General features: G+C 39.1%; 1 protein-coding gene across 12 annotated transcripts in view; it reads left to right on the top strand.

Annotated features, from left to right (window-relative positions):
• The window catches only part of LOC145983879 (adenosylhomocysteinase-like 1), a 355,689-nt gene that overhangs the window by 312,843 nt on the left and 22,131 nt on the right, over nucleotides 1–20,715 (top strand). For all 12 annotated transcript variants that reach the window (XM_083116951.1, XM_083116960.1, XM_083116961.1 and 9 more), the window contains 5 exons: nucleotides 7,201–7,301; nucleotides 7,640–7,711; nucleotides 9,149–9,179; nucleotides 9,502–9,669; nucleotides 17,215–17,365. In XM_083116951.1, the coding sequence (XP_082973077.1) occupies nucleotides 7,201–7,301; nucleotides 7,640–7,711; nucleotides 9,149–9,179; nucleotides 9,502–9,669; nucleotides 17,215–17,365 (523 nt within the window). The remainder of the gene's footprint in view (nucleotides 1–7,200; nucleotides 7,302–7,639; nucleotides 7,712–9,148; nucleotides 9,180–9,501; nucleotides 9,670–17,214; nucleotides 17,366–20,715) is intronic.

The raw sequence follows: 20,715 nt of genomic DNA, 5'->3' as shown, positions 1-20,715 counted from the left end.
GTTGCACTTTGGAAAAACATACTACTGAAATACATGCTCAATATGGCCACCGTTTTGACTTTTAACCTCAGTCAAGCGAACACTAATATTTCCAATTACCCTACGGCACATGGGTTCCATAATTTCACTGCAAGCCTAAACAATAAGTCTTCGCAGTTCCATTAAATCTTGAGGTTTTTTTTTCGAAAATCTTGTCCTTCAAAGAACACCAAAGAAAATAATGACAGGGGTTGAGATCTGGGCTATATGCGGGCCAGGATTGTCCACCAGCGAAACGATCAGGAAATCTGTTTGAAATTACACGAAGATTGAAAATGTGTAAAAAATCCAGCAAAATATTAGCTGTGTGTCCTTGCACCGTCTTGCATAAACCACTGCGTATTGAACAGTAAAGCTGTGGCAAGAAGCTGTGGAATAAAACTATTGCGGAGCATGGTCCAGTAACGTTCACTGTTTACTGTCTCCTCACAGAAAAAGGGTCCGATCAGACCATGACTGGAGATAGCGGCCCAGACCGTAACCTTCGGTGCATGGCTAACTTTTTCATGAAGCCCTCGTGGATTCTCAGCTGCCCAAAAGCGCACATTTTTTTTGTTAACCACACCATCCAAATGGAAGTGCGCCTCGTCAGAAAACCACACGTTGTACAGTGTTGTATTGTTACCCTCGGCCCAATTAGCGAAGGTCAATCTCTTCTCTTTCTGTTCATTTGTGAGTTTTTGCACCATGGTAATCTTGTACGGATACATGTAGAGATCACTTTTAAAAATCCTTTGAACAGAACGTCTTGATATCCCAAGTTGTGTTGCTGCTTTTCTGGTCGATTTGCCAGGACTTCTCTGCACAGCGACGTGGACGGCTTCAATATTCTCAGGCGAACGCACAGGTTTACGACGATCACGCTTTGATTCCAGTACTGTTCCTTCCACTAGAAACTTTTCATGCAGTTTGTGTATCGTTTTACTCGAGGGGGCCCACGGAGTTTGGAAATGTGCACGAAAGCACCTCTCAGTCCCCACAATGCTCTTTGTTTCGGCGAAAAATATCACAGTTGCTGATCGCTGTTCCGTCGTAAGTCTTCCTTTGTCCGCCAGTTTGTATATTCTAGCCCCCTGGGGACAGGTGGATGCACTATGCTTCAGTTTTCATCACACAATATTTCCAATGACTACTGCAACTGCTGTTGGCACACATGACGTCATTCCTCATCTCAGATCTGAAAAAAACAAAAAATAAATGGCGGATCATATCGTGCGCCACCCTGTATGATTCTCCATAGTATTTATCTCAACTACCCAGGGTGTAGATGGAGGTGGTGGGAATATGGTGTCAGCTGATTTCACCACTCAAGGTTCCTGGTAGTCACCTGTTTAAGGTTAACGACACCAAGTACAGTTTCCATGAAGTACACATCAGTAGCGTATACTGGGTTGAAAACCTGGGCTATCGCACCATATCATAGTGTTTGAATGGACAAAAATTTGCTGGTAAGGATGGAGTATTTTTTAGCTCATTTGGGGTGGGGGGTTGGTTGAAGTGATGTGACATAACTAATTAACTAACTCTCTAGCCTTCTTAAACCTGAAGGTTCATGGCTGCAGCAACACATGCTTTACATCTGTCCCTATCCTGAGCAAGATCTATATACTCTTTTCCATGTGACATTGTGATTAAAAATATATACCTCATAAATAAAATATGGAAATGTACATTGTCAGTAAGAAAAGAATTTCAAAAATTTCATCCTTAATTGCAGGAATAAGAGGCGCATATTGTGAAATATTTATGTAGGCCTATATACGAGAATAAATATAAAACTTCTACCGACCTATTTTCACGATTTGAAGTTCAGGGCCTCCTTGTTGGCCCAGTGTTAATGTCGTTGCCTTGAAACTAAGGGGTCCCAGGTTCGATACATGGTGGTTTGGATACCACTTTAACTGTAGGTCTAATCCCCATTAGCTTATCTGCCCATAAAATAAAAGTCTACAACGATTTGGAGCTTATAGTCATACATAAGCTGAATAGACAGCTTGTTAATTATGTCCCTCATTTCAGTTCACTACACAACACAGCACATGTCATTTACAAAAATACAATCCACTCACAACTGTATTCACACGCTACCTCTAAATAAATTCCAAGCACCAAGGAACCCTTAAAGACCACTCGACGCGATCTAGACTAGAACTGATCCTTTATCATTTTTTTAAATTTTAGACTCGCTCATAAACCATTCCCGGTCAGGCAACAATTTTCTCCTCCCCACTGTAACTCTAGTTGTTTGAAGGTCAACGACCTCTTTTTCAACTCTTCTGCAAGCATTCAATGATGCCCTGCCATATGCCACACTTTCCCCTTGCCTGCGATAATTTGGTTCAAAATTCCCCGTTCCTGGGAGAATTACATGCTGTGAAAAATTGTTTTGCAACATTGACCCACACTGTTGGGGAAGTTCAGAGGGAATTTTCCCACCATATGCAACCCTGTTCCCTCTCCTGTAACAGTTTGGCTCCTCAACTCCCCGTTCCTGGGGAAATTATGTGCTGGGAAAAATTGGTTTGCAACACTGATTGGGTGATCCTTAAGATAGCTCTGTCACGTTCGCCCATCAACCCGTGGAGTTGCCCGCCAGCTGCCTCGCGAATTCAAAGAAAGCGGGCAATGCTTCCAACTCATAAGAAATCAGGTTTATCTTCTTATTGAAATGAACAATTTTATGCACATTTCTGATAGGTATTTTTTCTGTATTTTGGTCACCGAGTCTGGGCTTCACAGATAGCCTAGATAGCCCTGAATATACACCCCTGGTACACATTTATTTCAGTTCTGTGACTAGAATATTGAAAAAAGCCTCCATTGTATTCTTGAGTGTATATTTCTCATCATGTAGCAGTTGCAAGCAGGTCTTTTTCAATTATTAATGTAGATAATGACAATTAAAGATAGCATCAATAAATATGTTTAACCCCCAGTGTATTTCTTGTGGAGATTGAAAATGACCCCTCTTTAAGGGGGATAGGGACAATTTCCCCTAAGTCCTTCTCTCTTCGGCAGCTGCCAATCACTGTTGCCAGCTTTCCTATTTTGGAGCCAAATCTGACTCTCTTGTGAACTGTGGCACCCGCCTCATGCCCCACTATGATGCCAACACTGGCTCCAACCCACAAAGACCAACTTTTGCCATGAGTGTACAGTTTTTTGCACTTGACGTGATGTTGTTATATTGGCTGCGTCGCCCACCCCCTCTTACCTCCCCCAGCTACTTTTATATAGCACCGTGGCTAAGGTGAAAATGACAATATTGTTATCCGGGAATCCTTTATTTTTGATTTCACATGAGCATTAGTGGATTATTGAGATGAGTGATGCCACCAGATCTAGGCGGTGAAAATTAAGAATAAATTGCCATCACTTTAAAGCTAGCGGTAATAGCAGCTTTCCCCTCTGACACCTAAAATTACCCTAGGATGCACTTTATGCAGCCTTCGTTAATCTAGCAACTTGAAAGTCATCTTTAGCTCTATTTAAGGTGAAATTTAGCTCTTTTATGCACATCAGGTTTGGCAACACTGCCAGGATGGCCATAGGAGGCAAGGAGAAATGCATTACGCTTATGGGACCATTATTTTATTCATTCTCTCGGGAATATCAAACATTCAATGACGTAGAAAAGTACATGGATGGAAAAGGGACGCGTTGAACTATGTCATAGTAGCAGGAAAGGTCAAAACTCCCATTTGATTAGCCGTAACTTGAAGTTGAAGTTGATTTCCCATAAGGAATACATGGGATTCTGTAAATACTTATTAATCATATGTTTCAAACATCGTGTCTAGCTTACTAATCAACTTGAAAAACAGTTTCCACTTGCAACATAGAGAGAAATTCATACTCTCTTGCATACTAATCCCTTTTTTTAATAGCAGTGCCCAATCCGACAATATTGAAATAAATGGACAACTGGTGCATAATTGTCCCTCTTTGCCTTAACTGAACATTTTCACTATTCAAAGCCACATTTTGACATTTCTGGTCTGACGTTATTTTCTTCGACCTCTCCTCCTTCCATTCATGTGCTTTGTGCAGTTCTGTTATACAGTACATTCCCAGAGTACATTAAAAAGTAATACTTCCATAAGCGCCTGTGTAAATTTTAGCTCCCATTTGACACCAGTGTCCTCCTCTGTGGCCATGCGGTCTAAGGCACTGTGCTTCAGGCTCCGACTGCGGGACGTCATAGGTTCGAGTCCACCTGGGTTCAGTCTCTGGGTTCTCGGCCTGTATATAGGATCGGTGGCAACCCACCACCATGAGGAAATTGGGGAGCTATGAGTGAGTAGCGTAACCCAGTCTCGGATATCTCCTATAATGGCTGAGGGTTCAATGTGCTGATCCCATGTCACCCCATTACCAGTTGAAGATCTCCACGCCTCTAGGTAGGGTTGTGGGAAGGAGATTGGGAGATGGGCCAAGGTGCTTCGAGGGCTGTCACACCATGGGTTACTTGACACCAGCTCTCGGTGACCAAAACTGTACCTCTCATCCTTAAATAGGCTGTAGACAATTGTAGAATCTGGGTTTCTCACACGGAAGTCAGATACCTTGTACTGAAATCACCATGGGGCTCTCTGATCGTGTAGGTGTATTGGATTAATCCCTGGTTGATGTTCATCAAACAGTCATTCAGATGTCACTATAAATTGTACGTCCAGTCCAGATTAGCCTATCTAAATAAAAACAAACTTTGAAATTACCATCTCCTCAAGCAAGGATCCTACTTGTACTGTTGCTTTTGAGAGTTTCAGTATGTTACAACCTTTCATAAATATTGCACAATTGGCACAATTTCCCAAAAATTTAAATGCTGTAGCAGTGTATTGAGTTTGGAGAATTGTGGTTTGGATTCCATGTACTATATCTCGTTATCTGCAATGTTGCAAGCAATGAGGTCCTCTGTGGGGTTTGTGTTGTGTCGTCCATATATGTTTGTGATTGTCCCTTAATCCACTACTACACCGGCCCCCGTGGTGGAGTGGGTTAGCACATCATGCTGCGGTGCCACAGGTCCCTGATTCGAATCCCAGCCTGGGCATAGATGTTTGTTTGTGAGTGTCCATTCATCATGTCATCACTCATCCTCATCTTCGCAAATTAGCCAAAGTGGCACAAGAGCAGGGCCGGATTAAGGTGGGTGCTATTGATGCTGCAGCATTAGGCCCAGATGAAAACAGACGAGAATTTTCTGAAAGCTGAACAGTTTTCTTTTGCTACATTAACCTGAACATAAATCTTAGAATGAAATTTGGAGCCCCAACTTTGGATGCCTAGACACAGCGTTACTTATTATACAGTTACTATTATTCTTTGCACTGTGACATAACTATAACATCATTGTGTTTATTGTTCATCGAAGATTCCAAGTTAATGCTATCAATTTTACGTTAAACAGTTTACTTAGTAATTTAGCTGCGTTTCTTGCAATATCTTGGCAATTGTTGCACTTTATTATTGTTTGGTAAGTGCGATGTAGTAAATTTTTCACTTGAAAGTTAGTTGTACAGAAAAAATCGACTGTATTTCATTGTTAGGTTTTGACATGACCTCACATTGTGATATTGTTCGTACTGTTTCACGCATGCTCACTATGGCATCTCAACTCAGTGGGTGGGATAAAGCAAAAAACAAAAGGAAACAAGCAGCAGAACAAGAAAAGCTTTTGGCGAAAATTCCAAAATTGAGTTCATACTTTGGAGTACGAACATCTTCGTCTCAATCGTCTGCATCATATGCTATTGCAAGTTCGAGTGCTCCATAAGGCTAATTTGTGAAGATGAGGATGAGTGATGATATGATGAAATTGATGAAAGGACACTCAGAAACATTCATGTCCAGGCCAGGAGTCGAACCCGGGACCCCTGGCATCATAGCGCGGTGTGTTATGTAGCACTTTGCCATGGGGGCCGGCATGGCAAATACAAAGATGAGTGGCGTCGAGACCGAAAGCGAATGCCTGATGAAAGAGCTGCAAATGTAGCAGATCTCAGCCAAAGAGAAACGTTCAAAACTCAGACGTATCTGGTCATGATCGACAGTCTGTTAGCTGAACTGGAAAAGCGGATAAAGGCATATGACGATATTTTTAAAACATTCGGATTTCTCTCGGAGCTGACGTCATTGAGCATTAAGCAGATCGAGGACAAAGCAAAGAATCTCATTTCCCCATATCCAGATGACTTGGAAGATACACTGGCGGCTGAGCTGGTACAGTTTGCTGCATTTATGCACACTCAGAAACCGGTGACTGTGAATGAATCAGCAGAGCTTACCATGTACAGGCTTCTGTCATCAATGAATCTTTCTCAGACATTTCCAAACGTCGAGATTGCATTGCGCATCTATCTGTGCATGATGGTGTCCAATACTTCCGGTGAATGGAGCTTCTCAAAGTTGGGAATAGTCAAAGGAGAGCTGCGGTTTTCAATGGGGCAGGAAAGGCTAAGCATGCTGGCGCTTATGAGCATTGAGCATGAGCTGCTGCGCAGCCTTGACTTCACTGACACGATCAAGGAATTTGCACTTGCTAAGACTCGAAAAACAGCAATATAAGTAAGCAGCACTAGCACACCTCTCATAATCATTTCATGGTACATTATCATAATCACAAATATAATAATAATAATAAAAAACAAGAAAAACATTAAAATAGAAGATCAAAATATATATATATATGTTAATCATAGTATGTAAGTGCATCAGGCCCAATTTCATCTTAATCCGGCCCTGCACAAGAGACAAAGTACAATAAAGCAAATCAATCAATCAATCCCCTTCTAGATAGTGGTAATTCCGTTGCCTTGTAATCAAGGGGTCCCACATTTGATACCCAGTGGAGGTACATAGTGGTTCAGATCCAAGTTTAAACTGTTGGCGCAATCCTGATTAGCCTTTTTGTGCATAAAGTGGACTTCAATTATTATTTTTTATAATGGTAGTCAGAATGTTCCTAGTAGCCTGTTATCTAGAGCAAACTGTTACAAAATAAACCAGTTTCTCAATGAAAGGGTATAAAGTTAATTCAGAATTGAAAATGCTAAAAAGTCACACATTTCTATTATGAAAACATAATTTGTTACCTTGTTAGATAATGTGCAGTTTTCATTTTGTATTTATTAGTAATGAATGGAATTTTCATTTTAGAAATGCCTGGAATTATGGCTTTGAGGAAACGGGCTGGAGATGATAAACCACTGAAAGGAGCAAAGGTTGTGGGCTGCACACACATCAATGCTCAAACTGCGGTAAGTATATATTTTTACTGTTTTGTTCAGTGGTTTGCAATACCCCAAGGCAGGGACAGTTTACTTTTTTTCATATACAAGACTTAGCATTAAGAGGCCATAGTGTGGGGGCAAAAAGTAGGGGGCATCTGCCCACCCCCAATCGCCACCATTGTAGTAGACTGTATTTAATTTACAGTGAATGTAAGTCTTATTGATCATTATTGCAGATAAATATGCTGTGTGACAAATTATTTTTGAAGTGTAATAGACATGATGAAATCAAAAATCTTTCATTTAATAAATGCTGTGTGTTGAATTGTTCAAGTATATTTGTGACATCATCATTTTCTTTACAGGTGCTGATCGAAACATTGGCTGAGTTAGGTGCTCAGGTCAGGTGGTCAGCTTGCAACATTTATTCAACACAGGTTTGATATTTTACATTTTTAATTTTCACTTTTAGAATTTCTCCTTTTTCACTAGAGAAGGATTTGGAAGTGCATTCAAATGTGACAAATTAATGATAGAGTTAATTTAAAATTAAACATGTCGAAATAAAACATTGCTGAAACTAACGTAACAGCAATGATATAAAAAAAGGAATTAAGATTATAAATATATTATTTTGATGAGAAAACATGCAGTTAACATTATTACTATGAATTGTAAGAAAAATAAATGAATTCATATTTGAATGTAAACATCTTTGCTCTAGTGATAAGACAGTGTGCTACAAAATCAAGGATCCTGAAATCAAGTCCTGGCTAAGGTTGTGATGTTTGTGAGTGTTCTTTCTTCTGATTCATCATTCCCATATGTATAGAAGGTAAATATGCATAATGTAAAAACAAACCAAATGTTATTTAGTAGTTATATGCAGGTTTTTCTCCAAAACATATAAAAATATATAAAAATGTTGTTCCTTTGACAGGAAATAAATGCCAACGTTTCCATCAATAATGAGGAAATAAGGTGTATTTCTATGCAGACTTGTTGTATTTTAACAGATCAAACATAAACATAACAGCAAAAATGAATGGGAACAAAAATTGTAAGCCTTAATTAAGAGAATGTAATATAAGAACACATTTTCATTACATTTTTAATTGAAAACGTTTTAATGTGCCATAGAGATGCTACTTCTTAATGTTTCCAGAAATGTACCATAGCTAATAATAAAATAGAAACTGTGTAGATCACATTACATATATTTCTAAGTGAAATTCAAATATGAATTTTCTGTTCTAGTAACACTTTTTTAAACATAACATCATAGTGTAGGGGTGTGTGTGTGTGTGAACAGGAATGCATGTGTAACTAACTCATGTTACATTTGTAAATTTGTATTATATATAAAAACATCCAAGTAATTTTGAAAAGGTGACACATGAAGCAAACCTATATCCCAGTCACAAACTAGCTCTATTAGTGATATATAAGTTCTTTCAAAAAACAAAATTATTTTATTTCAAGAAAATAAAACTAAAAAACTCAATTCAGTGAAGAATGTTTTCATTGTCTGAGTGATAAAGATTATCATTTCTAACTTACAGTAACCTAGTATATAGAAAAATGCTTCAGATTCAATCCTTTGTAGATAGATGTTTTTCAGATGTTAATAAAATAATTTTGTAAGGCAGTTTATCATTCATACATCCAAAAATGACCTGTAAATAAATCACAGATTATAAAGATATTTTTGGACTATATGCTCCAATTTTGAAAACTGTAAATGGGCTCATGTCTAATAAATCAATGGCAGTTATAAGTCCTATGTACTACAGCAAACTAGATGTGTATAGAACTTGATTTACTATAACAATCGAAACATTTTAAATGCACTTTTACTCTCTCTCTTCAAACAGAATGAAGTTGCTGCTGCTTTGGCTGAAGCAGGTTAGTATGTGAAGGGAAAAATATATAGGGGGAATCGGTGAAGAGTGTAGAAGTTTGTTTATTGTTCAGTAGTGACAATTCTCATAAGTTTTAATTCTTGTGATATTCAATTTTCAAATCTGCTTATAATCGGTGGTGATATTATGTAAAAGACATGAAAAATTATTCATATTTGTTCATCTTGCAGCCTGTTTTGTCTGTAATGTCATAGCAAAATATGTTGTAGTCCATTGAATTTCACCTTTAAAAAAAATGCGAATCTTGATTTCTTATAACACTGTTACATAAGACAATTTCATGACTGGTCTCTACATTTCTTTAGGATTTCCGATATTTGCATGGCGCGGGGAAACTGAGGAAGATTTTTGGTGGTCCATCGATAAATGTGTAAATGCAGAGAACTGGCAGCCAAATATGATTTTGGATGATGGAGGAGATGCAACTCATCTAATGCTCAAAAAGTATCCTGCCATGTTTAAAATGATTAAAGGTAAGTACTATTTTGCATATGTATTCATCATGCATTTTTCAGCAATCCTCTATTAACTCTTTCGCTGTGGAATTCTCTGGCACACAATATCCCTTGGCTGCGTAATTAAATTTGAAAAAATATTTTTTTTTTATAAACAAATAGTTTTCACAATTACATTTTGTTATATATGAGAGAGAACTTACAAAATTCATTCTTGCACTGGAATACCATTCTGTAGTCCCTGGTGGTATGATATTTTGAAAAATTTTGAAATATTTTGAAATTTTGAAAAAAAAATTTAGAAAGAATAATTTTAAAAAATTACATTGCAAAATATGTTATAGTGAAATTACAAAAGTCATTCCTTGCACTGGCAAACCATTCTGTAGTCCCTGATGGTATGGTATTTCTCAAAAAATGGGATGACACAGAGTGGTGGAGCGGCGTGGAAATTCGTAAGTAGTATCAAGATACTGGGTGGCGAAAACTTCAGTTTGTTCTGCTGTGTGTTCAAATACTGAGTGGGGGAAATATTTGATAAAACAAGAAAATGGTGTGCTAAATACTGTACTGTCACCAAGTAACTTAGCACTTGCCTGTGTCGAACTTCCCGCACCTAGATCAATGCTGCTTTGCACTCTGCCCCATGATGTTACGGAGGGCGGTACAAATTCTTCATCAGACACTACACAATCACTGTCACCAATTGAAGTCTCATAAAAACTGTCGCTATTATCGTCACAATTTAATTCACCTTCTGATTTAACAGTTGAGTAACATAATTATCAGACAAGTGTTGACGACTTGACGAAGCCATGTTGTTTACATTCGAACATGCATTTGAAACTGACATGTCGCTCGTATTCTAAAGGGAGGCGTAATTAGCGACATCATACGGATATAAACAAAACTACAAGTTCAAATAGTTCCAAATAGTATCTACAGATGTCTGAAGGCTACTAAAAGCGACGTACTGTGGAAATGCGACACCCACAGCGAGTGGAAGTATGAACTCACAATAATGCGACTTCCGCAGAGCAAGGCACCTGGCGTGCTGTGCATAAATGTGACGACCGCAGCGAAAGAGTTAAGTGGCTAATTCTCAGGAGAGACACTGTCTTGAAAATAAATGTAATGTAACTTGTCTGGAAATCCTCAATGGCATGCATACTTGGGCTGAACTGATACCGATGCCAATGTATCGGTATTGGCCGGGTATTGGTATCAGAAAGTGTCAGTTGGAATTTATTTACTGATACCGGCTGATACTTTTCCTGCACATTGGTTTTTCACAGACTACGCAAAAATGCCGTGCGACACTTTTGCAGAGTGTAATCATGCTAAAAAAAATCAAAATTCGAAGTTTCTTTATATTTTGCACTAGTTTTGTGTGAAAAAACGGAATTTTGTAATAACATAACATGTAATTTAATAATCGGATGTAATTCTTGAGTATTTTAAAGCAAAAATCTTGTAAATTGATGCATATAATTAGTGGAATACTTACACATAAATATTAATAATTATTTTGAACAACTTCTAATTATTTCAGTTTTCAAGTATCAGTATCAGTGGGAACTGGTACGAGTATCTGTATTAGTCAGTCGACCAACTGCGGGACTGTTTCTTTCATTTGTTTATTTTTTGTTTTTGTGATTGTATTGGTGTTATTGTGTTTAAGTGAATCTTTTCATGATGGACAATACTCATATATTGCAATGGTTAATGGACAATACAGACTATGAAAGTGTATGTGAGGAGCAGAGCGATATTCTTTATTCAGCAGATAGTGATATGGAGCATCCTGGCATAAGTGATCATGACAGCAACAGTGAAGTATCAGCCATCGAAGATGACAATCGAACTCAAAGAAATGTTCACGGGCCACAGTACACTGGACGTAATGAAACAATAATGTGGAATATTCACATAATAAACAAAAATTATATTGAGAACCAAAAAGATCAACAAAATTTGAAAAAATTGAGGTGCTGGTATCATGCTAACATGTTACTCCGACATCAGTTGTTCAATGTTGGGTTAAAGTTGGATCTGAACCACTATGTGCCTCCACCAGGTATTGAACCTGGGTGTAGGACATTTTGGTGCCAGGAGTTTTTGCTGCAACATATAACTGGTGCACAGAAAGAAAATAATGTTCTTTTGAATTGACCTCTCTTTATTGTGTCCCTTCATACAAGCAATTTTACACGGAAAAGTTATGAGCAACACCTCGTAGGTAGCAAACGATGTCTGTCCTATCATATGCAGCAGCCAGTGTTTCAAGTCGAACACAACAGTCTTTGTACCTCTTTCTTGGACGTTCGACATTTCCACTGATTATCTGTCCATAGCAAGTTTCGTTCAGAGCTACTTCTCGATGCAGGACTTCCAGGAACCGCCAAATCGTGGAATGGTTGGTGGAGACATGCGACTGGAATCCTCGATGCCAGCCCTCCACAGCATTGTTTGTTTTTCCATCTCCATTCAGGACAGCTCCGTAGTGATTCCAAAGTCCGATGGAGAACTTAATAATCGTAATAGACTGCTGCTGCTTCTTTCTGCGTAGTTTTCTTTTCATTGTGTCAATAGGCGGCAGATGAGATGCCACTTCAGGTTCAGCAGACTCCAAAAATCTCCCCAAAAGTTGAGAACTATTCACTACAGAACACATTTTTGAAGTGATGAGGAAGTAACTAACATTCAGTATTTATAGTCACTGAAAACTGAAAGTGAATGACAGAGGTAAGAGGTGAAAGGATATAAAGAGAGAGAACCAAACTGACCTGGCACCAAAATGCCCGGCTCCCATTGAACCTGGGACCCCTTGATTAGAAGATGGTGACATTACCAATACACCATCGGGGATGCCCCAGGTATTGCAGATGGCATAAAAGGAACTTGAATAGAAACTAATTATGCAACAAAACGAGCACATGTGAATATGTACCAATTGTTTTAATTTTATGGACAGCTGTGCTCTATGAATTGAGTTAGTTTCGGCATGTGTTTTTTGGCATAGTGAGACATTATCATTCAGACACACTTATATGCTAATCACATAAATAGAAATTGTTAGAGAAACACAATCACGTTATCAAAGAGAGAACACTGAAACATGATTCACTTCCTAAAACAGGTAGATTCTGATAGTTTTCCAGTGATCTTTCATCCCTATGACGTCGCGATTTTACAACTACCTCAGTCTGCCAAAACCAGGCCTTCTGAATAGACCTTCCAAAGTAGGCGGCAAAGCAGGTCAATTGATCTTGGTTGACAAAGGACCTTGTTTTTTTTCTAATGGCTTCCCTGGTGTGTGTATAATATAATCTATGTGATCAGAAATATCCGGCCACCCACCTGAAAATTAAGTACAAGTTTGAGCCGCCCTCCATCGGGGATACAGGCAGTCAATACGGTGTTGGCCCACCCTTAGCCTTGATGACAGCCTTCACTCTCGCAGGAATACTTTCAATCTGGTGGTGGAAGGTTTCCTGGGGAATGGCAACCCATTCTTCATGGAGTGCCAAAATGAGAGGAGGTATCGATGTGGGTCGGTTTGGTCTAGCACGAAGTCGATGTTCCAAAACATCCCAGAGATGTTCTATGGGATTCAAATCAGGACTCTGCATAGGTCATTCCATTACTGGGATGTGGTCATCAAACCACTCCCCAACAAGCCCTGCAGTATGGATAAGTGATCAGTCGTGGTGAAAGACACAATGGTCATCCCCAAACTGGTCTTCGATGGAAGGCAGCATGAAAGCAGTAAAAATGTCAATGTAAGCTTGTGCCGTGACATTGCCATGTAAAGCAACAAGGGGGCCAAGCCCCTCCAGGAGAAGCATGACCACACTGTAACCCCGCCACCCCCTAATTTCACAACTCAAGAAATAAACCTTTGAAATCTATGGCATTGTTTGGGAAGGGGCAGGTCTGAAACTGATAACTGCCATAAGTGCACTTTAGCTGAAATTTACACTGATGCTAGCTATCATGAATGACTGGAATGGTATTGCATTTGAGCAAAATTTGATGGAAATTTCAAAGATGGCAGATGAAGGACAGATTTTCCGTATGTTACAAAGGGCACTAAGAGAGTTTTGCAATATGGTGCAACCTAAGGTCACACGTTGTGACAAGTTGAAGTATGTTGAGACATGTTCAGACCTCCACTGCTGCATAGCCAGCAGCATGACCTTTGGGTGTTAGTTGCTCATGAACTGTGGCAGTGAAAAGAACTCGCAATGTCAGCTTGTTCATAAAACTGATAACCGGGTAATTTTGAACTACAACTCTGATCACGGTTTGAGTGTAGAGCAGTGTTTGGAGGTACTGGGAGATGATTGTCCTCATCATACAACCATACTCAGGTGGTATCGGGAGTTTCAGAGAGAAAATTTTAGCCTGGAAGATGCTTCAAGGTCAGGATGCCCAGCCTCGTCTATCACAGAGGAGAACATTGCAGCTGTCAGGAAGATGCTAGAGTCCCAACAGGCGTGTGACCGACCTATCACACAATAGAAGAGGGTTTGGATATTCCTGCACCAGCAACATATACCATTTTGCATGACCACCAAAATTTTGTTTCCTTTGGGTACCCCACTAAAGCCCAGAACAAAGTCTGGGTCTTTGAAGATGAAAACATGCCCGTGTCTGTATGAAAATCATGATCCATGAAGAAAAGAATGATGGCCATTTACTTTACCACGAGGGGAGTTGTGGAGTGTGTGCTGCTAGAAACAGAAGACAATCACTGCGAAGTGGTACAATGGAATCCACAAGTATTGCTTGGCAAATTGTCCATGACTACTTTCATTAAGGGGAGAGGGGCAATTCCCCTAGGTCCTTCTCTCTTCAGCAGCAGCCGATCACTGTTGCCAGCTTCGCTCTTTTGGAGCCAGATCTCGCTCTTTCGTGCACTCGTTTGGCTGTGAAGCATGGCACCTGCCCCTGCCCCACTATGATGCCATAACTGGCTCCGGCTTACATAGACAACTTCTGTCATAAGTATACATTTTGTACGTGACGTGATATTGTTATATTGGCTGCGTCGACCCACCACCTCTTACATCACCAGCTACTTTTCTTTGTAGCACCTTGGCTGACGTGAAGAGGATGTAATATTGTTATCCGGGAATACTTTTATTTTCGATTTCATATGACCATTGGTGGATTATTGAGATGGGTGATGCCGCCGGATCTAGATGGTGAAAACTAAGAATAAATTGCCATCACTTTAAAGCTAACAGTAATAGCAGTGCCCCCTCACTCACACCCCCACTCATTTGACACCTAAAATTACCCCAGCAGGCACTTTATCCATTTCTTAAATCTAGCTCCTTGAAAGTTTTTACTCCGTTTACGGTGAAATTTAGCTCTTTTTATGTGCATCAGGTTTGGCAACACTGCCAGGATGGCTGTAAGAGGCAAGGAAGTATTATTTTATTTGTTCTCTTGGGAATATCAAACTTCCGATGGCATAGAAAAATGTATTAACGGAAAAAGGACAGACTGAAGTAGTAATTGACAGGCGGAAATGTCGAAACTTCCATTTGATTAGCCGTAACTTTAAGTTGAAGTTGATTCCCCATAAGGAATACATCGGTTTCTGAAAATTCTTATTCATCATATTTTTCAAACATCGTATCTAGCTTAATAATCAACTTTAGAAAACGCTTTCACTTGCAACACATGGAGAAATTCATACTCTATTGAACACCAGCTTTTTCCCTCAGTAGCACTGCCCATTCGGACGATATTGAAATAAATGCACAACTGGTGCGAAATTGTCCCTCATCCCCTTAATTACTCTCTTGTATCCTATTAGTTTTTAAGGGATGGATTTTTACTTATGTTGATGCAGAGGTTGCCAGCTGTCTATCTGGTGTTTTGTTTGAATTCTTCAAGCTCTCATTATTAAAATAAAGAGAGTAAACTTGGTGATGGACAATTTGCTTGGTAATACTCATGGATCCCACTGTACTGCCTGCCCAGAGTTCTTCAAGTTCTCAAAAACATTAGTCTATGCTCAAGGGCAGACACTTCGCTTTTCCACCATGACAATGTTCCTGCCCACCGCTCCAAAGTTTGCACCGAGTATTAGGCATATACTGGGCTGAAGGTGCAGAAGTGTTAAGGGTGTGGTGGAAAATATTTTGAAAGATTGTGAAAATTAAATGTGTTCCAAAATTTTCCTAGTACCCTTTTCACATGCACTCCATGTTGCGTAATTTAGGAGGGGAGTGGGAGGAGGGGCAGTAAGTTCCAAAAATTGTGACAATATTAACTGCTGTAAATTGAAAGCAACTGAAGTAAAATATTTACAGCTGCTAGAAACCATGAAGTATTCACCTGATTTTGTATGAGAGTAAAATTGGTCTATTTGTTCAAGATGACATACGAAAAATTGCTTTTATATAACTTGTAAAAGAATCGAATTTGCTCATATTTCTGGAGATTAAGAAACAGAGCAATCAGCAGCTTTAAGGCATTGCTCAAGCTATGGGTTTCTAATAAAATGTCTTAATATATTGCATCATATAGGAGGGGCAGAAGGTCGAAATGGGGATACATCAATATTGTGACCATGATACCTGCAGGAAATTTAGAGATATTAAACAGAAATTCACACATCAACTAGATAAACTATACCTTCATAATCATTTTGTCAAAATGCTGAAAATGCATTTTTAGTTTCTGACCATTTCTAAATTTCTAACTGCTATTGCACGGTTTGTTGTAAGAGCGGCCTGTGAGGCTGAAACACGCCCACTCAATAAAGGAGATTTTATTATTATATTATTATTTTTATTGCATTGCATATCACATCATTATTAACAAGTTATGTTTGTTTTTAAGTACTAAGTGTAACTTTGTGACTCTTACAGAAATGGTAACATTGCAAATGAAGGTAATAAGAAACTTTTTTACTAAAGCTATTTCTAAACATACTGACAAGATTAATTTACCATGTATTTATTGTTAATTTACATGTTTGGCATATTCTTATCCAATGTGAACTAACTAACTAACACTCTAGCCTTCTTAAACCTGGAGGTTTATGGCTGCAGCAACACAAGCCTTCCATCTGTCCTCTTCCTGGGCAAGATCAATCCAATCTTTTCCATCCTTACCAATTTCCTTTAGGTCCATCTCAACGTTATTCCTCCATCTTTGCCATGGCCTTCCTCCAGGTGTCTTACCATCTTCTTATCAAATGTATAGATTTTAATGTCCACAGACAAACATTTCATCTTTCAGACTCCTTATCATCCATATTGGGAGATAACAGTCTTTTTAACTTACGTTTTTAGATTTTTTAAGAAGCACATTTCTTTTCCATTGTCTCTGAGGTAATATTTTTGTGTTTTCGTACATTTTTAATGTGTTGTGTGTGTCCTGTGCAGGTTCATTTACAAACTTGCACTTGCACATCTCCTGAAATTAATATCTTAAGGTTCTCCCCTAGCTGTAGTAATAATTGAAAATCCTAAAGATGTAAAGCACCTAACCTACTAACTGCATGTGTGTAATTCGTACTATTATATTTTTATTTTTCAGGGATTGTAGAAGAAAGTGTTACTGGTGTTCATCGCCTCTACCAACTTTCCAAAGCTGGAAAGCTTACAGTGCCTGCAATGAATGTGAATGATTCAGTAACTAAAACTAAATTTGACAACTTGTACAGTTGTCGTGAGTCAATTATTGATAGGTAAGTTTCGATATTTTGTTGTCTCATTTCTTCTTAACTGTCATTTACTGTTTAATATATCCATGCTAAACTTGAAACATGTAATAATTGTTGGGATAATGCTGCATAGGACACTTGTCAATCTGGGTGAGAAAAGAAGCATTTACATAGGGCTGTTTGATATTGATTGAATATCGATATCAAGTCGATATATCAAATATCAACGATACCGGTAACATTGATATCGATGATACCGGTAACATCGATATTGACGATCCAGACAATACCGACACATCTATATCTTTTAATTTGAAGTTTCGTCCCTGCCCTCTTCTGGAGCTATCAAAACTATGCATCAAACAGAAAAATGTTATACAAAATATTTTGTGTTTTGTATATGCTGTATATCGAGGCAAGACCAAGAACAAGACAATCATTTACAACTTGAGACAGAGTCTTTGCCAAGTATTGTCTCTTATCGTTTCTACCTATACTTGGGCACGCAAAGGTAACCAGCAAGTTCTATAAAGTAGGAACCTTGTTATTTTTATTGGTTGTTGCACATATTTGCTGTGCATGTTAATGAGAGGCAATCTCTCATCATTCACCTCCCAAGTTCTGTCCCGCATGGTGAGCACATTACTTGCTATCTTAACATCCTTATGCTTGACTTGACTTGTACAAAAGGAATGCAACACCACAATACGTCGATAATATCAATTTCGAATATAGATATTGACATATCGAATATCTATATCAACATCGATATTTTCGATATTGAATATCGATATCGACATTGATATTTTTGATATTGAATATCGATATCGAATATCATTATTGATATCGATATTTTCAATAACAATGTCAATATTTTTACGATATCGACTCGATATCGATATATCAAAATATCGCACAGCCCTACATTTACATGACCCTTGTTGATTAAATATGATAGGAAGGGGCCTTGAGGAAGGACAATGTTGAAACTGACCCAAAGACAATTAACAAGAATGGTTAAAGTTGAATAGGTTGTACCCAAGATATGGAGAGATGCAAACCTGATGGTGCAAAAGCAATAAATACACCTTTTGGATTTAAGAATTTCAGGGAGTTTCTGGTGCCATAAAAGTATTGAGTCCTTTGTTTACATGCTTATAAAAGGCCTAAGTCTTTTTGGTGGGGGAGGATGTAAACGGTGACTCCTGCACTATTAATGACAGTCTCATCAGATGCCTGGCTCTATTCCTTACTGGGGAACAAGATTTTAAACTTTAAGGCGAAGAGTGATAGTTTCACGCCAGGTGTACATTTATTTCAAAATCATCAGAATGGGCTGCTTCTAAAAAGAGATCAGACTACACAAGAGAGTATAAATTTCTCTTCGTTTAGTAATTGGAAGTGGTTTTTCAACTTGATTATTAATTATTAAGAGGAGGCAATGGCAGGGGATTGAGCTGCATGCAGTACGTAGACAAGTGAAATAGAACTACATGCTCCAAGCAAATAGGGTACATATAAATCATGCGTATTGTATGTTGTAGGTCATGTAAGACAAACAATGAGAAGTTAAAAACATATACAGGGTGATTCAGAATTCCTATTACACACTTCTAGGGGTTGTAGAGGGGACTTAGTAGATCAAGTTTTGATAAGGAACCCATATCCGGAAACGTATCATTTTGGTACTACACAGATGACAAGATCACATAATTTCACTTCTCTCTCTTCACGGTAGGCAAACCACATTGACGGAGGCTGACGTCTTCAGTCACCTGATGTCGTGTGTGCTGCTTCCAACATCCTCTGTTTCCAATCCAGTGTGCTTAGACTTTCACGTCAGTTGCTGCAGACAGTTTGCTGTTTAGAATCCGGTGTGCTTTGACCTTCACATTAGTTGCTATTCAGTCATTGCGGAAGACAGTACAGTATGGCTGAATACACGTTTGCCGAGAACACAGACATGTTGTTAATTTACGGTGAAGCTGGAGCTAATGGTAGAGCTGCGCAACGTCTGTATGGAGAGCGTTTTCTGCATCGTGTCACTCCATCAAATAACATTTTTGCCTGATTAGAGCAATGACTGTGAGAAACGGGTAACTTCAAAGTTAACAGGAACGACTGGTGCTCCATGGACTTGCCGCACTCTCAGTGTTAAAGAGGAGGTCCTTCATCGAACTGACAAGAACCCGTCTCCGAGTACTCACACCATTGCACGTCACATGAATGTGTCTCAGAGAAGCATCTGCCATATTCTTCATGACCAGCAGCTTCACTCGTACCACCCCCCAGAGGGTACAGGCAATGAATGGGTCCAGCAGATTTTGTACCACATGTCAATTACTGTGCATGGTTTCTACACCGTTGTGTGGAAGTTCCCTAGTTTCCTTGGCTTGTTCTTTTTAAGGATGAAGCACATTTCACCAGGCAAGGTGTTTTCAACAGTCTGAACAGCCACATTTGGGATGACGAAAATCCTCGTGCCATACATTCTCATGGATTTCAGCAATGGTTTGGCATCAATGTATGGGCTGGTATCATCGATGGTTGTCTGATTGGGTCGTACCTTTTTCCAGGCTACCTAACAGGTCCGAGATACTTGACCTTCTTGCAAGAAGTATTGACTTAGTTCTTGGACCATGTGCCGTTGCATATTCACCAGCACATGTGGTTCCAACATGATGGCGCACCAACACACTTTTCCCATGATGTCAGACAACATCTCAATCAAACATATGGGGACAGGTGGATAGGTCACAGTGGACCAACTGCTTTTCTACCATGATCGCCGGATCTAACTCCTCTTGACTTTTTCGTATGGGGCCACATGAAGTGTCTTGTTTATGAGTGTCGAGGGAAGAGCTGGTTGCATGAGTTCTGGCTGCAGCAGACATGATTCAGTACACACCAGGTATTTTTGAGCATGTGTATGCAAACATCCTTCGAAGGTACACTGTTTGCAATGAACTTAGGGTCGCCACATTAAGCAGCTCTTGTAGTGACACAGATAAAGTAGGAGATGTAAAATTATGTGATCTTGTCATCTGTGTAGTACCAAAATGGTATGTTTCTGGACATGAGTTCCTTATCAAAACTTGTTCAACTAAGTCCCCTCTACAACCCCTACAAGTGTGTCATAGGTATTGTATAGGAATGTGTTCTTGTTTTCATTATTTGGTTTTGATGATGTGGGTTGGATTGCTTTTGTTCTCAAGAGACGGCGTGTGTGGTCCGTGTGTCAGCTGTTTGCGTGGGCGCCAAGCAAAGAAAACAGTTAGTGAGAGAGAAGCAACATGGCGCGAATCGCGATAACCACAGCTGGACATTACTAAGCACATACGTCGTCTAAAGTGATTAGAATTGCCTTTCAGTGA

This window comes from Lepisma saccharinum, chromosome 2 (genome assembly GCF_977018435.1).
Source record: "Lepisma saccharinum chromosome 2, izLepSacc3.1, whole genome shotgun sequence".
Taxonomy (NCBI): Eukaryota; Metazoa; Arthropoda; class Insecta; order Zygentoma; family Lepismatidae; genus Lepisma; species Lepisma saccharinum.
This window is presented reverse-complemented; position numbering and strand designations above follow the sequence as displayed.